At 38.1% G+C, this 18,033-nt stretch overlaps 1 protein-coding gene across 1 annotated transcript in view; it reads left to right on the forward strand.

The window, feature by feature from the left end:
• Positions 1–18,033, forward strand: part of LOC103181334 (protein diaphanous homolog 1-like) — a 924,060-nt gene that overhangs the window by 390,980 nt on the left and 515,047 nt on the right. Inside the window, exons 14-15 of the mRNA XM_042340721.1 lie at positions 12,099–12,200; positions 12,419–12,513. Of these exons, the coding sequence (XP_042196655.1) occupies positions 12,099–12,200; positions 12,419–12,513 (197 nt within the window). The remainder of the gene's footprint in view (positions 1–12,098; positions 12,201–12,418; positions 12,514–18,033) is intronic.

The raw sequence follows: 18,033 nt of genomic DNA on the forward strand, positions 1-18,033 counted from the left end.
AACATTAAATTAGAAGTCGTTTACTGAGAAGTCATGAGGATTAGTGATGGGTAAATGAAAAAGTCTCAGTGATGCAGTAGTCAGTGCTTTTTTAATGTTGTGATTGAGATGCACTGTTGGAGAGATGGATCTTAACACTGCATACAATTCATGCTGTCTCTGGCAAGATGGTGCTTGATGCTGACATACGATGACATAAATGACATATCACCATTGTGATCGTTCACTGACCACAAAAAGCCACCTTTTGTTGCCCAAAAAGAAATTGAATAAGATTGTTGCTTCACAACAGTGCCCAAAGAAACCAGTGACAGATTTATTGTCACTTTGAACAATAGTGCTTTGTGATTATTGGAATAAAACACTGGGAAGGCTACATTTGATTATTTTGTGTTTTGATTTTAATAAGTTCTGTGACAACTCACTTTACTGTGCCTTGTTTATCTCTGTGTGTAATTGAGAATGAGAGCAACCAACTTGGTTACAGCTTTGATTGATATTTCATGAACAGAAACCAAATTAAGGTAAAACTGCAGATAAACCTTACCCCTCCATACTTGTCAAAATATTTTTTTTTTAATCGGAGTATGATATTCGCTCCATTTCATTTTCAACTAAGATTTGCAGAATTGCCAGCAGACTATCACCAACAAAGCAGCAGGAAATGACATTTTATGACATTTTTGGCTTAGCAACAAGGAATGACCCTTTTTCTAATATCCTTTGCTTAGCAACCAGACAACCGTCAGTATAGACTGGCACCATGTTTTACTCCACTAAACATAAACAACTGAAAATTATAATGAAAAAACCCTCAAAATTTCAACCTGTCTAAGTTCAAAGTTGCCCATTTGTTGGGCTGAAATTGCATGCCTATTATATTGCGAAGGTAATGGAATTTGGAGAGCAAATTAAGACTTATGTGGTTAAAATATCTACAAATTCCCGAGGTTATTTTTTGGATGTAAAACACCATCACTTCACTGAAGTTCAGTCACGGTGCACCCCTGATTTGACCTGAAGAAGACAGATTTCTAATGCACATTGCAAAATTGTGTTAAGTAAGCATGTTTTCTCCATCCCCTCTAGTAATATATAAATAGGGCTGTCAGGACCAGCCATATATCACTGAAAGGTCATTGGAGGAGAAGCAGAGGAGTTGTGTTGCTGGTTTGGGTTCAAGTTTTTGCTAGTGGTATCCACATGTGGTAAATAAAGTCATATATAAAAAAATTCTGGGACCATTCTAATTGTTGAGGAATTTCTATGAAAAGACTTGTTCTTCCTTCATTGCTAAGACATCAGTGCTGTAGTATTATATCTCCTCACAGTCTTGTATCTCGCCGGGATATTTGGGTGGGTAAATATTATACTCCTCTCGTACTTTCTGTGTCTCTGCTGTTCCTTGGCATAACTGCTAGATGAGATGGGGAATATCCAATGAATCCCAGGATTTAATGGCAACACTCTGAATCTAGGTCTCTGAATCATGGTCACAATGGGGTGAAGATGAGATTCACTCTTCAAGATTCATTTGGATCGCAGTAGATAGCTCCAATAGGAAAATTAGCATGGGGAAAGGCACCAGAGCCTCAATGCTCTCCTCATACGCTGCGATTTCTCTGAATACTTTCTGCCACATGCTGTAAGTAAGTATTTCAATGGAATAATGTAACAGTGAATTTAAGACTCATCTCTGATTTCAGCTTGTGAATGAAAAGTTTAAACCTAAGCAAAATATAACTATAGAGTTGCCTCCTTTCTTCATTACGGCTGGTGATTCCTGCTCTCTCTGGTGTATTGAAATGGTACGAACTGAGCTAAATTGCCGGTTGATGAATCCTTTGAAGGCTTTCTGAAAGCTTGGCATGTGCCCTTCCTGCCTCATTGTATTTGCTGTTTGGATCATTAAAGGTAGCGGCATATTTGACTGCTTAGAATGGTCCAGCACATTTTATGTGAACTAATACAGATGGCCTGCAAATGAGACCCTGCTCTAATGCACAAATAGGTTTTAAATGGGTGCCCTGGGCTGAAGCTTGAATCTCTTAAAGAGAGCCACCAGCGAAACAAAAAGTGACGTTTGGAGTTATTGGACTTAAATTAAATTTTTGTTCATTTGGATAAAATTAGAGCGTTGGAATTATTTGGACCCATTACTTAATTGGATAATGGAGGAGAATGTAAGTGCATGGAGGAAGGAGGATTAACTGCAATGGCAATGGTTTTGAAATGCACTTTTAGATCCATTCAACCTTAGATAATTTTTAATAAAAATGAACAGTACAGAAGGAGGCCTTTCAGTCCACTGTGCCTTTACTGATTCTCTTAAAGAGCAACCCATTTTATCCATAATCTTTAGTCTTGCCTTTTCCGCATACCCTTTTATAATTCTTCATTTCAGATACGTAACTGTTTCCTTCTTGGAATCTAAAATGGATTCTGCCACATTCACTGATCCACATAGGTAGGGTGACTGTATTTTGTAAACCAAATTCGGGGACACAAATTAAAAAAAATTGAACTCACCATGATTCCTGATGCTGGCAGTGCTACAGAAGCTTGTTGGATAAATGGCTGTATTTCTCTGATGAATGTATCTGTTTTGGAATTCTATTGTTCTTGCTCAGCTTGTTGCTGAACTCAAGATAGAGAAAATTTGGCCCCAAGGACACAATACCTCACCTGGGGTCTGTCCCCGGAAATCTAGGACGCATGGTCAGCGAAACATAGGGCACTCCATAGTCGTAACAACTCTCTGAGTAAACAACCTACAGGCTGACCTCGGTATAATGAATGCCCTGGGAGCTTATATCTAGGTGTTCGCTATAAACATTTACAATAATAATAATAATCATACTCCTTGTATTTGATATAGCACTTTTCGTATCTTCTAGACATCTCAAAGCACTTCACAGAATATGCTGGAAAGTAAATTGACTGTATATTTGTGAGCGAAATGTGTCAGCTAATTGAGCACAGCAGTGTCCCACAAACAGTTGTGGATTGAAAATGGCCAATTTATTATTGTTTTGTTTTTTGGAGGGATTATTATTATTAGGCATGTGGAGTGAGGAAACTTGCCCAAGGTTTCGCCCTGCCTGGAATTGAACCCAGGTGTTTTGCTTGCAAGATGAGTGCTCTAACCACTGAGCTACAGGAAATGGCCAAGGGTTAGGCATGGTGAGCAGTCATCTACAGAAGGGAAAGAGGAGCTGGTTTATGGAGTGTGGTGAGAGGAGTGGGCTGTGCGAGCGACTACCTGCCGCATGCTCTCACTCTCCAGCGCTCGGATATTTGAGCGTTGGTTTGCTGTTTAGCTGCTCGATGCCCCCGTGATTGACTGCCGAACAACCCCGCCATTTTGACTTGATTGCAGATCGTTAGATCTGTTTCAATGATCGCTGTATCGGGGTAAGAATCAATAGGAAAAAACAGGTCTCAATGTCGAGCTTGGTATAACCAGAAGGATTGTGATAACTAGCAGGCGTTATACAGAGCAGGTGGAATTTAATGCAGCAGCCTGCATTAACCTCTCCCTTTATTTTATTGCTAATTACCTTAAAGCTATGCCCCCCACTTACTAAATCATTGACAGATAGAAATAATTTCCCCCTGCTTACTTTATCAAAATCCCTGTTTACTGTGTTAAAAAAAAAACTTTATCAGGCTCCTCTCATCCTTCGCTGCTCTATTTCAGGTAACCCAGCCCTGTTTTTTCCTGTCTTTCCTCATCAATAAGTTAATTGCTCATTGAGTTCATTGAAATCATTGGATCCTACAATTCCTTTGTCACAGAAAAGGAATAAAATGTTATTAATAATAATAATAATCTTCAATTTGATTCAGAACCTTTTACAAGACGTCTCAAAGCGCTTCAGAAATTACTGTGAAGTATTCACTAATTTGATTTTGGGTATTGTTGGCCAGGAACTCCCTTTCTTTTTGAATAGTGCCATAGGATCATTTCATGCCCATTGAAACAGGCAGGTGGGACATTGGTTAACATCTCATCCAATGATGCCCAGGAATACTGGGCTGCATGGGGAATAGAGCTCCTCTGACCTAGTGTCATAAGGCCAGCCAGCTTCATATCAGATTTTAAAATTGGCTCTCAGCAACAAAACCATAGTCATCGTCTAATCTACATTGGATTCCTCTAAATCCCTCATCATTTTGCTTCAGCTTTTGTAAAATAAAATAATTCCCTTATTAAACCCTTACGTAACAGTATTACTCTGCAGAGATGGCTTTCCAATGACCTTTTCAGTCCCAATTTTAGTCCTCCTTTGAGCTGTCATAAGCATAATTATCATTTTGTTGAGACCCGTAATACATATAAAAAGAAAATGATAATAATGGCCTAATTTAATCTCAGTATTTTGATGATTTTCACAAACCACTTTGCTCTTGTAGTTCCTGATGTCCAATCAACCCCTAAATTAAACTCTAGACTTCCTGCTCACTCGTGGACCATCTCTGACCTTTTTCCATCATTACAAACAAGGAATTTAATCGCATCTTATTCAGTATTTGGATCTAAGAATTAAAGATGGGATTTCATCAGAGCTACATGATTTTTAATGAAGGGTATGAAAAGCTTAAGAAATGGATGGGAGAGAAGAAGCAAGATAATTTAGCGAATATTGGACTTGCAGGAAGTAGGTGTGTTTTATGGAAATTTCAAATGCCTGAATTAATCTGCGCCATTATAGGATGCACTGAATTCTAACTCTTTAAATGGCTATCTGTGATGGTATTACATTATACTTGTGAGAATAAAGAAAAAGAACAATGTTTTAAAACATTTTATCATTTTACCGATTACCATATTCTGAAGGCCGGTTTGTAACTCTCCAGCCCAGAGTGAAGATCAATTTCTGAACTAGCTAATCTCAGCTCATACAATAACAGGAGAACTACAAGCGTCTTTGTTGTCCCTTATAATGCATGGAGAAGTCAACCCCTTCCCCACACACTTTTTGTACACAGCAGATAAGGGAATAAAAACTAGCTCTACTGTGAAGCCCTGTAACAACAACTTGTGCGTATGTATGTATATATAGATAGCGTCCTTCACACAGTGTAGCATCTCGAAGCACTTAAATTCATTTGTCTAGTTTAAACATAACGAATGTAACTTGGCTGAGGGACAAGACACCGACTGTGGAAACGTTTCCTAGAAAGAGCCTGAATCTTCAGGAGAAAGGAAATGAAAACAAAACAAAATTATCTTATTTTTATGCAGTATGACTCAAATTAAATAGATTTTTTTCATTTTGACATTTAGATTTTAGTTGGTGAAGAATGTGCTTTCTACCATGACTCTCTGAGGTGATCAGTGTTTCATGAATCTCTCAGCCTTGCTGTTTATTTGAAGTGAGCGAGGATTCACCTGCCTGTTCTGAAAACCAAGATAACAAACAAAGCACATTTTGTCCTATGAACGAATTGAAACCAGCTATTTTGTAATGTAATGCTTATTTTTGATGTGGTACCTTGTGTCAAAATATATCAGAATTTTCACCAAACATATACTTTGAAAAGCTGTGTTTGTTGTTACATCGGCAATTGTGAAAGCTTATCTTTGTCAATAAGATCTCAGAAACAGAACTGAGATAAATAATCCTTACATTTCTACTGCGTTTACATTGGGACATCTCAAAGCACTTGACAGGATTGTTTTGTAAAGTGTAGTATCTGTGTTTTGTAAGTGAATGCAGCCAAATTGCATAGAGCAATGCCCCACAAACAGCCAGGAAGTAATAAGCAATTTTGTCCGGGGATTGTCAGTCAGGACACTGTGAGAAGCCCCCTTTTTTCAACAAGCGCATGGGATCTTTAAGGCCTAAACAGGCAGAAATGGCCAACTCCATTTCCATCCCGAATTTTGTTTTCAACAACAACATTAAATTGTATTAAATTAATGATTGATATCAATCTTTAAAGCCCGAGTTGGACTGAGTGGAATATCTTCTGGTCCCATATCTGAATTGACTCTTCTACTGGGATGTTGATCATTTATGATGAGGTTATTGGTTTCAATGCTAAAAATCTTCTTTCTACAAAGTGAGCCTCTCCAATAAAACTTCAACAATATTCCATCACGTTTGAAATGTCATTCATATATGGCTTGAGAAGGAAAGCTTTTTAAAGGAAAAAGCCTCCATATGTTAATGTTTTATCTATAATTGTATCGCATATTTAAATAAATCCCGCACCAAATATCAATGAATAACATTTCTTTGCAGAAAACAAATAGCACTGAAGTAAATGTGTAATTATTTAAATTGGTAAGTCAATTTAAATATTAATATTCATTTATCATCACTAATACATTATATTGCACAAAATTATTGAGCCTTCAGAATTTGAACAAAAGGTAATGTCAGATCTGGCAACGTTTTGTGTTTGCTGATGTAAATTGTTCCATGTAAGTCAATTAATACGCTGTAGCAAAATAGTTTTCCTTCATTCCTGAACCTCAGCTGCAGCATGCCTCATGCTTACCCTTTTTATCTGTGAAAGGAATCGTTGCTCCTACTCGTTCTGTCTGACAACCCTGAGGACATTCCTGATAAGAAAAACAGACTGAGAATACAGATCTACACAGTCTGCTATTTTTACTGTAGGAGCTTTGAAGAAAACGTGATTACGATTTTGTTGGGCTTCTTTTTGAAAGCTATCTGAAGGTTCCAAAAATGTACTGTTATGAATAGGCAACTTAAAATTGTGAAGCCTTTTGAAAAATTACCTTTCACAAAGCAGAGTGAAGCTCTTAGCTCTCAGCTGAGAGTTCAGCATATCCTCATTGATGACCGCAGTTATAAGTACAATGCCTATTGACACCAGATATTACTTTTGTCTGTAAGAGTTGTTCAGTAATCGTAATTCACATCTGTCAATCTATGACCTTTAAATTACCTGAAATAATTCTGTACAAAATGCAGGATGAATAATAGAGAACATCATCTTAAAATCGTGTTGACATCCAGTCTTTGAATGTGTAAGGCTGTGAGAAAGTTATTATTTAATCGTTTGTGAAATGTTAAACCTAGCAAGAATCAACAAATTATATTTTTGAAGCAGTTAATGAATGACAGTCGTTGTTAATGTAAAAAATATTTTTTTGAATGGTTATTTCTATTAAGCACTGTGTCACACTGAATTACTTGTAGACAGATACAGTCACGTGCCAGGCAGGTGTAACATTATGGTTAGCATACAAAATCCATTTCCATAGCGAAGATACTGCACTTAGTCATTAATAGCATATCTTTTTGTGTCATATTCCTGGAAGAAATCCATATGTTACTACATTTGAATCAGTTATGAAACATAGTATTTTTCACCTCCGTTGTCTATACTGAGGGTAAGAAGGCAGTGGATTGGATCACAACAAAATCTCAATCTGTTGTTTATCTTGGTGCAAATTTCCTCCAAGGGAAAGCGTGGAGTACAATACAATTTGAATTTATTTATCACTTTTCACAGAAGGAGGGCATCTCAAAATGCTTGACAAAGGTGGGCACCTGAATTGGGAGTGGGAGCCAAGCAGGGTAGGGGAGTGGAAAATTGAATGAAAGCACGGTCAAAGAGGTATGTTTTGAAATATGGCTGGAACGAGGGGTAATGGGGCGGGGGGAGGGGGAGGGAAGCAAGTTGGAGAGACTCTGGGATGAAGTTCCAGAGAGCAGGGGAAGAAATGTCTCAAATTGTGGGACATGTTTGGCGGGGAAATGGAGTTGGCCTATTTTTGTTGAATGAATGGAGCAGCCGAGTCAGTGTAGTTATGGGAATCCAAATCGTAAATAATTTCCCTAAGTGGGCAACATGTCCGTCCTTTGCACTGTGAGCACTGGCTTTTTTCCAGGCCAGAGCTAGGACCATAATCCAGTGAGATAAAGAAAACCAAAAGCAAAATCTATTTGTCTTCCAAGGTTCCCTGCACTCCCCTGGCAATTTGGTGATCAATGTTAATTAATATAATTGTATTCTTACTGGGGGATGCTAACATCAATACATGATGTTTGGTTGTACATCTTTTGATCAGATACAGACTTTGATCATTTTTCATTCATTCAGACTTGTATTTTGATTCTCACTTCAGCACTTTTTTCTGTTTAACTCCATGCTTTCCATCTGTAGCTGGGAAGACAAGTTGGCCTGTTTTCCTTCACATAAGATTTTTTCGTGGTCATAATTTGTTATGCATAAATTTCCCTTGAGATACTCCGCTGTGAATATGTAGAACATATCAAATTCCCCTATTGAAAATGACTGTTTTTAAATGATAGTCATTTGCTCTGGGGATTCAAACCTAGAATCCCCAGAGCAAATAGTCTGTGATAATTTTTGTCAAATATTAAGCTTGTCGTAAGTCAGGAATTTTGAATTGAACATTGTTAATTGAGTTCCAACAAATATACTTAATTCATGTATTCAAACTATATTCAGGTTAGTTATCTCCATGCCTTGTAACGACGTACCTTAGAAATATTCTTACTTTTTTATATTCAAAATAAATATCTAGCCTTACAATAGAATTTTTAAAATTATTATAAAAATGGTAATTTAAATTAGATGTCTGCCTTGCTCCTTTAGTAACACTCTCACCTCTGATTCAGGAGGCTGTAGGTTCAAGCCTCACATTGTGAGTTTGAACGCACAGTCTTGGCTGACACTTGGGGGTGTGCTGCATTGTTGGAGGTGCTGTATTTTGGAAGAGACATTGAACCAAGGTCCAGTCTGCATGTTCAAGTGTACTTCAAAGATTCCATGCCATTACTAAAAAAGAGCAGTGAGTTTCTCCCGGTGTCCTACCCACCAATTCTCCAGATGAAATTGGTCATTTATTTCATAACAGTTTGTAGTATGTTGCTGAATGCAAATTTGCTGCTGCATTTGCGTACAAGATACACAGTCACTGCCCTGTGAAGCATTTCGTGATATTTTTCTGATATAAAGAGTGCATTGGATTCAACTGGAACAATTCATTTGGTGCTGATAAAATGCAATTTGTTGTTGTTATAGTTCTAGCTTTCCATTTGGTATCAGAAATCATCTCAATATCAGGCAAAATCTACATCATTATTGTAAGTTACAGCTAATACACCATGTGGGTATTAACACAATCCATGCTTTGTGAAATTAAAGCCAGTGGACTTTACACTCTGAAATCTACATCTACAAAATTCTACAAAGTAATGTTATGTGTGCACATCTATCAGTTAAAGTAAGATTTGATAATTTCAAGTCTTCAAAACACTGTCCCTATGGATTCCTTTAATTTCCCTTGTGAAGTTAATGTCTAGTGCCAATTTTGAATATGTATGACAAGTTCACTAATTCTTTTGCAGTCATTGAACTAGATGTAGAATTTGACATAATGTTGGTTGGTGCATATTTCCTTCTGTTGAAAGAATAAGCCTTTCAAACATCTATGTGTTTGAAAATCCTTCTCTGCAATTGGTGCTATCTGGAAATGCTTGAAAGTTGGAGTTAGTTGCACAGCGCAGTAATGGTGTTATTTTTGTGTGGAGGAGGGGGAACCTTTAGCTCATGTGTGCTTTTTAAATCTGACAGCTTTCATCTTTTCTTGATATCGGGTTCTTTCATTTCCATTCTCTTGGAGCTTGCCTTACCTTGACCAGCACAGCAATCAGTAATATCCTGATCCTTCCCTTTTCAAATTATTTTTTTGCTGATACCCACCTGCAGAGGGTGTTGAAAGTAGTTCAGTTTAAAGAGCATGTCATTGCTGGATGTCTCCTTTGATTCAGAACTTTTACTGACTTTGGCAAGCCAGTCATTAATTAATTCATTAATTAATTAACCGTTCATTAATTTGTCATCCCCAATACATTGTTGATTACTATGCTTGGAGACTTCCAGGAACAATTCTACTCTAGTCCCTCACATTCAGGGTTTATCAGTGGAACACAATGAAGATCCATCTATTACATTTCTTACAGGGATTCCTTCTGCTTTTCTCCACCTCCACAATATCGCCCATCTTCCATTCTGCTCCTCCCAAGTCCTGCCGACGAGCATGGAAGTTGGTCAGTCATCAGCAGTGTTCTTTCACCATCATTATAATAAAACATATCTTTGCATTTGATATAGCACCTGATCACATCGTCGAGACATGTCAAAACCCTTCACAGAATATACTGTAAAGTGGATTGACTGTATATTTTGTGGGCGAAATGCGGCAGCGAATTACGCACTGCAGAGTCCCACAAACTGTCGTGGTTTGGACTGAACAATTTTAAAAAAAATTGGGAGTGATTATTACCACCACAAAGCAATTCTCCAATCGACTAACAACTGGGTTCCTATTTACTGCTTGGTAAGCAGAGACGTGTGGTATAAGGAAACTTGCCTTAGGTTTTGCCGCTTGGCCTGATGTGCAGCCCCCATTCTCAAAATCATGTTATAACTTATTGTAAAGAATACAGGATTGTCTTATGAAATCTATATCTCAAAACAAATTGTCTAATTAATTGTAAAATTAGCAAGTGCTTAAATCCCAAGGAATGTAACTCTTCCTTTATTGCAATCTGCTTTGGGGAACAAAAGTATGCATTGTGCAAAATTTAAGAGTACTGAGACAGTTCACATTTCTTGCCAACTGAGGGATGAAATCTCACTTGGTGTTCCATCGCAACGACATTGACAATGCCTAATGGGATTTCCACATTATAACCACGCATCGTCAAAATCGCTACATGGAATGCTGACTGATCTTTCAGCTCTCTGAAGCAGAACTTGATGCCTTTAATGGAGTTATATTCTAGAAATGGAAACTTTTGATGAAAAAGAATGAAGGGGTATCTCTCGGAGAGCAGCATTGGAGGATATAAGGATAGTGCCAATATAGTAATAATAATGCTTGTATTTTGATATAGTGCCTTATCACGTCATTGAGACATCTCAACTTAATTCACAGAATATACTGTAAAGTGAATTCACTGTATCATTTTGGGCAAAGCATGGCAGCCAGTTGTACACAGCAATGTCTTACAAACAGTCGTGGATTGAGTGAACCTATTATTATTTTTTAAGCGATTATTACCCCCAGAAAAGCAATCGGCCAGTTGACTAACAACTTACTGTTCCTACTTACTGCTGGTAAACACAGACATGTGAAATAAGAAAATTTGCCTAAGGTTTTGCCATAACCAGGAATCGAACCTGGGTCCTCTCGCCTGCGAGGCGAATGTTAAATATTTTTTTTCTGAGGCTGCATGAGTATGATTTTGATCACTCACGTCAAGATAATTCCCATAATATCAGGAGTCGGAGAAAAAAAAGTTTAAAACTTTATGGTCAAAAACTAAATACCTCAGATTTCTGGTAGCAGAATAGTTTGAAAATTGGAACATTGGAAAAGGGGGGCAGGCATGTCACCATTGGCCATTCAATGCATTACACCAGGTTTAGTGTGAAGCTCACAATCACATTGAATTATATAGATTTACACAGAATTACATACAGCATGGAAATAGACCATTAGGCCAAACTAGTCCTAGCGCTCTGGGATGCTACCCTGCAGGAGGGACACTGTATAAATGCAAGCAGTTGTTGTTGGTAACAACATTGTACATGTTGATGCTTTCTATTTCAACCATAGCTTCTGGCAATAAATTCCCCATTTTGATCCACCATTTGCATAAATAAGGTCCTTCTAAACTCCCTTCTAGATCTCCCACTGGCTCTCTTACATTCATGTACTTTTGATGTATTAAGCTCACAATAAACCTTGTTAATACTGTGATAAGTTAAGGAATACATTAAAGGACATTGCAAATGTTATCTCAGAGTGTTGAGGTGAGATCTATGAAGGGGCAAATTTTAATGTGAGAACAACAGGCCTGTGTGAGGACTTTTTAATCTCCTAAGGAGTTGTTGGCTTGCCCTTCCTTAGCATTTAATTCCAGCTTCAAGGCATTTCTTAGCACTAAAAACACAACTGGATGTTTGAAGTGAAGACTCCAAAGCCTGTCAGCAATAAAGGGTAGCAAAAGGCAAATATTGAGACTCTCAGTAGAAAGCATAAGACTGCCATCTCATACAATGGTCCTCTATTCACACAGCAAGAAGAGAAGATTCTGGGGGGGAAATTAAGAAAACAGGATCGCTGAAGAAAAAAGTCAAAGAACTCAAGATATTGGATAACAAAACAGCACAAAACCTTTGTGAGTACTTTTTTTTTGAAATATTGATTTATAGATATATTTTTAAACTGATGATGTGCTCTATTTTGATGAATTGCTTCTTTGTAATGATTAATACATCACTCTTTATTAAAAAAAATTGTGAATGTCAGATTTCAACGACTCCTGCTTTTAATCCACTGAGCATGTTTCCATCATTTCAGATTTTCTCTCCTTTTGTTGTTGTTCCCTCTCAAAAGCCATATTCCTAGGATCCTTCCGCATGCCATACTACGAGATAAGGAACGCCATTCTGGAAGTAAATGAGGAGAAACTCACAGAATCTTTAGTTCAGGTAAGAAGAAGTGCAGATAGATATTTGTACTGGGTAATGCTGTTGCTTATTCAGGATACGTGTGCTCGTGTGTGTGTGTGTGGTAGGGGTGGGGGGAGTCAGGAGTCGGGGAAGAATGTGAAAGGTGAGAGAACGTGAAAGGTAAAGGAATGCTGAAACATGTCGTAATGTGATTGTAGAAAAATCAAAGGGATTTTAGGTACTCAAACAATTATATTAACAACTTGAAAGAGTGCCAAATACTTGGCAGATTGTTGAATGTACTACTGCAACAGCATCTCAGTGCTAAAAGCAAGAGCCTAGCCCTTCAGCAAATCAATGCTGTCATGTGGTCTGCTTCCTATAGCATTGACTTCCCAATGAAATTGCACTATTCCACTCCAAAGGGTCCCCTTCAGTATTGATATACTTTGTTTGATCTCATCTCCTCTATGGAGAGTTTCTATTATCCATCTTATTTTAACAGTGGCATTCCATTGTACTAGTCAGAAAAAATAGTAAGCACTCAATAGTACTGTGTTTTGATGAAAGATATTGGCAAATGGAGAAAAAGGCAGGTACATGGGACCGAATGGATTGCTCTTTTAAAGAACCAGTGCTGGCACAATGGGCTGAATAGCCTTCTTTGGTGTTGTAAATTTCTAAAGCTTACTGTTGCAGTTTGTTCATAGTTTGTAACTAGAATTTTTTTGTATGACAAAATAAATGTTCTATCATTGGCTCATTGACGTGAGGGGCAGAGTCCTTGAACACATGCTTTTTGGAGTTTTGAAATCAATTGATCCCAGATCAGGAATAATAGTCAATGAAAAAGGTAGTGTAGTTAAGATTGTTTGAACAATTTGATTTCTTCCTTCAATAGAACTCACCCAGCTACTTTCCATTGCAGTTTCAAATATCTCTTAACTGAGTTAAAAACCCTAACCTCAGCTGTCCTTCCTGGTAACCCATTCTAGTTGTTCCTTACATTCTATAGTAAATAAGTATTTTCCACCATCGATCCTAAACTTGCTCTTCACAACGCTGAAGATGTGCCCTCATTTCCTGCTGCCTTGACAAACTTGAAAATATTATTCCGGGTTTACTTTCTCTTTCCCATTTAGCTCGTTATACAACTCTGTAAAGTTCCTTTGAAATTATTTCTTTAGAAAGGCTTTGAAGGTTAATGAGTCCTACGTTGATCTAATTCCCTCAAAGCTCATCTCTGGGCATCCCACTGGGCATCATCATCTTTGCTGTCTAGTGAACAGTGTTTTGGACTTACGAACAGCGACCAGAACTTTTCAAGGTGTGCTCCAGTGTCAGCTTTCTAACAGAAATTTGGTATGACATTTTATTTCTGCTCACAAATGCACACACAAACACAAAATTGTATATCGACGCTTTCAAGGTCAAGTTTCCACGTGTCAGAATACTTACCAATCTTTGTGCCTTAAGCTTATAATTGGGGAAATTCCTAATAATGTCAAGGTCGATAAATATTTACCAAAAAGCGAAGTATTAACCATCGTCCTACAATGTCAAAATTAAGATGCTGTGGGAAAATGGTTTATATTCCCATCTATTTAAACTGGCTGCCATCTACAGCAGAACAAGGAGCCAGCACAACATATTGGCTGAACACAATGTGAGCTGAAGGACATGTGCTGTTGCTGACGTTTGCTTTCTTGCTGTTTGTGAACAGGTAAGACATTTTCAGCTGCTGACAAACAATGTGCCAGAGCAGGCTGAGTATGCAGCATTTCTCTTGGAGCTTTGAAAGCAAACTGCAAAATTACAGAATAATAATCATAATAATTCCATTTGATATAGCACTTTTCTCACCGGGAGGACATCTCAAAGCGTTTCACATTATGTACTGCAAACGACGTAATGTAACAACTGAGTCAATTGTTAGAAAATTACAAATTAGATACAAATTAGATTAAGTCAATCATTTTGCAGATCAGTTCAATCTTCCTGAGAGAGATTTATAATCGTATAATAAAATGTGCAAGAAGATAAAGTATTCAATCTCCCCCGAAGATGTTTAGTAACTGCATTTGTTGGCGATGGAAATCCTGGTTGCTCTTTCAGAAACTTTGCACACAATTAGCAGGGTGATAATTGCATGGTGTATTTGATGGTTTTCACTGGTTATTATAATTAGCAACTGTCCATGCCTATGATTTTCCCTCTCCCTCTTCTGGTTGTTACACCAGAGTTACTGTCAGAGTGCGGCTTCCAAGTGAATGGATAATGGCTTTACATAAAATTACATGGAATGTTACAGCACGGAAATAGGGCATACAGCACAACTAGCCCATGCCGATGTTTAAACTCCGCACAGGCCTCTGCACAGGCCTCCCTCCGCACCTCCTAATACCCTCTTCTATATCACTCTGTTCTTGGTTATTTTAATCAACTGCCTCGCCCATATTTTTTTGACAATGTGATGATCAAAATGAAAATTGTTATGTCAATTGAAGGCCCGTCATCGCCTTCTCAGCCACAAGGGATGAACAAAGACATAAATACTGGGCCTTCCAGTGACTCTCACATCCCGAAGCAATTAAAAGAAAACCTCTGATCACTTTCACCCCAGTATTACAAGTGTAGATTTCCTGATAATGTATATGGAATCAAAACAAGATGATTTCATTTACCCTTGCAATGCATCCCAGTACCTGTTGTTATGTTTTGATCAGTTTGGTTAGTAACCACACTTAGAACAATCTTCCATTTCCACAGTTGTTAATTGCATTGTTCGTGTTTCTGCTTTCAGCCTGAATTACCTGGTATTTATTTGGATTGAAATCTACCTGCAGTTCCTTAACCTATTTGTCTTAATGCAGAATAACAAAAGGTCACGGGTGTCGGGCTGGCTCTGTTGGGAGCGCTTATGCCTCTGAGTCAGGAGATTGCAGGTTCAAGCCTCACGTAGGGATTTGGAACTCATAACCACATCTGATACTCCAGTGCAGTGCTGGGGATGCGCTGCATTGTTGGAGGTGCCATCCTTCGGTTGAAACGCTAAACCAAGGTCCCAACTGCCTGTTCTGGTGGACGTTAAAGATCCCATGAGACGATTCAAAAGGAAAAGGGAGTTTCTCCCAATATTTGGCATATAATCCCTGAGATAAAAATGACCATAAATTTCACGGCTGTTTGGAGACATTGCTTGGTTCAAATTGGCTGCTTCATTCACCTAAAAAATACACAGTCATTCCACTTTACAGTAAAATCCTATTGAGATGTGTCCTGACATGAATAGTGCTATATATAAAATGCAAGGATTTTTATTATTATTTTATTATAATAGGGAACATTTCACCCCAAATCTTGACTGTCCACCAGTAGACACCAATAAAACTGGGTAGACATTCATGAAACAGTCTAATAAAACTGGGCATTTTCTAATTTGAAACAATCAGCACTAAATGTATCTTGTGATCTCATGGAGGCCTTTTTGCCATAGACTTGGTTGCAGGAAAATGGTTTATTCATAGTCGTGCTTCTCAGGAAGTTTCAAACAACATTCCTTGAAAATGTACATATATTATAATACCTGGCTGAACAAAATGTGTGCAAGTCAATTTAAATTAATTGAGAAAAAGAGTGTAATGTACATAGAATTTAGATATTCATGAGTTATTTGAAATTCACAGTGATTGAATCTGTATAAATACTACAGAAAAGCTCTTAAGGTCAACCCTGTAAAGTGGATTTAACCTGTAGCAAATAATGGCACAGAGGACTAAAAGGGCCAGTGTCTTTGTGAAAAAAAAGTCTTAGCAAACAAAATAAGGAGGTTTTCAGACAATGAAGAAGACTTTAAAAAAAAGGTTGCTCCAAACTTCCCAAATTGGTCATTGATATTTAAAAGAAGAAAAAAGAAAGATGCATGATAGATTTCAGAGGTTAATGTAGATCAAAATGTTTGGAATGAATAGAAAATACTGTCGTAAGAAGGTCAATTCAGGTTCTCAGGGCAGATATATTTTTTAACTCTGGCACATTTTTACTGATAAGACTGCACGACTATAAACTTTAGTAGTCTTTGTCTGTGAATAAACACAGTATCCTCAGTCATTGTGCTGCAGATCTCTGGAATCCCTCTCCCAATATCCCTTTGCCTTACACAACCTGCTCTTCCTGCTTTGAAAATATATTTCTTTATCTGTGGCTTTGATCAATTTTTTTGTGTTTTTGGTCAGCCAGATGTCTGACACATATTCGGAAACCCATCACCATGCATAAAAATATCCAAACCAAACTGAGATTTCCATGCATCCCACCTACACATGGAAACCCCAGAGATAGATTGTTGGAATGGAATGCGCACTCTCTCCCTGGAGGGACACATCCTGCTTACACCATTCCGGAAAGTATTAGGTGCAGGTTGGCAAGAGCCAAGGCTTGGGGACCGCAGAGTGTGTTGAGGTACTGGTGGAGTCTAACTAGCTAAAATGGCATAGCTTTCCAATGATATTGCTGTCCGGCAAGCTTTCTTGCTGTTTGTCCAACTAGGACCACCCTACCCATTAGAGCTTTGGCTTGCAGGGTTAACAGGAGCTGAGTGGGATGACTCCCTGCCACCAGTGATTGGTCTGCCCTTCCAGGTCCCGCCGATGAACCAGGCTGTGCTGTCACCAGCAGTGCCATGGAGTACTGACATTCCATTGCCAGGCATGTCACCTTGGAGCCAGTTCAGCTCCAAGGAGACCCCACTTTCTCTCACCCTCAAACTCCCCCTTCATTCCTTCGATCTTAGTGAAATATAGGAATACTGTGAGATACACAACTAAGATATTGAGGAACGACAGGATCCAGTATGAATGATTGAAATAGCTGTATATTTATATTTTGGTACAATGAATCCTATATTGATACAGTACATCGGGTGGGGTGTTAGCCAGCTGGGTGCCTGTCCGTCTATGATCAATATGGAATTTCAACACCATGCTTTTTAGCATCCAAACTAGAATAAGAGTTCCAAATATTTAAGCTGCCTACATATTGCAAATGTCAGTATCTGGACCTGAGTGTGTGCTATCTCCCTGGAGGGGTACACCCTGCTTACCTAAATATGGATAATATTAAATACAGGTTTGGTGTGAGCCAAAACTTGGTTCCCAGAGTGTGTATTGGATTATTGCTGGAGTTTTAACAAGCTACCTTGCCACTGAGAGTACTGTCTGTTATATTCTGTGTTGATCAACTCTTTCAATAAAGAAGCAATTAATTGTCTTCAATTAAATTGACTGTGGGAGCCAGCAGGCCAGAGTGTAATCCTGGAGCTAAGCATATAATTGATCTTTTCAGAAAGAATCTCATCTCCCGATACAAGAACACACCCTCTGAAGTTTAGAATAAATAATAATAATAATTTAGTCACTCAATCCATGGCTGTTTGTGGGACACTGCTGTGTGCAATTGGTTGCTGCTTTTTGCCCACAAAATATGCAGTCAATTCACTTTACAGCATATTCTGTGAAATGTTTTTGAAATGTCTCAAAGACAGGTTAAGGCGCTATATTC

The sequence above is a fragment of the Callorhinchus milii genome, unplaced genomic scaffold (genome assembly GCF_018977255.1).
Source record: "Callorhinchus milii isolate IMCB2004 unplaced genomic scaffold, IMCB_Cmil_1.0 Scaffold1, whole genome shotgun sequence".
NCBI classification, from domain to species: Eukaryota; Metazoa; Chordata; class Chondrichthyes; order Chimaeriformes; family Callorhinchidae; genus Callorhinchus; species Callorhinchus milii.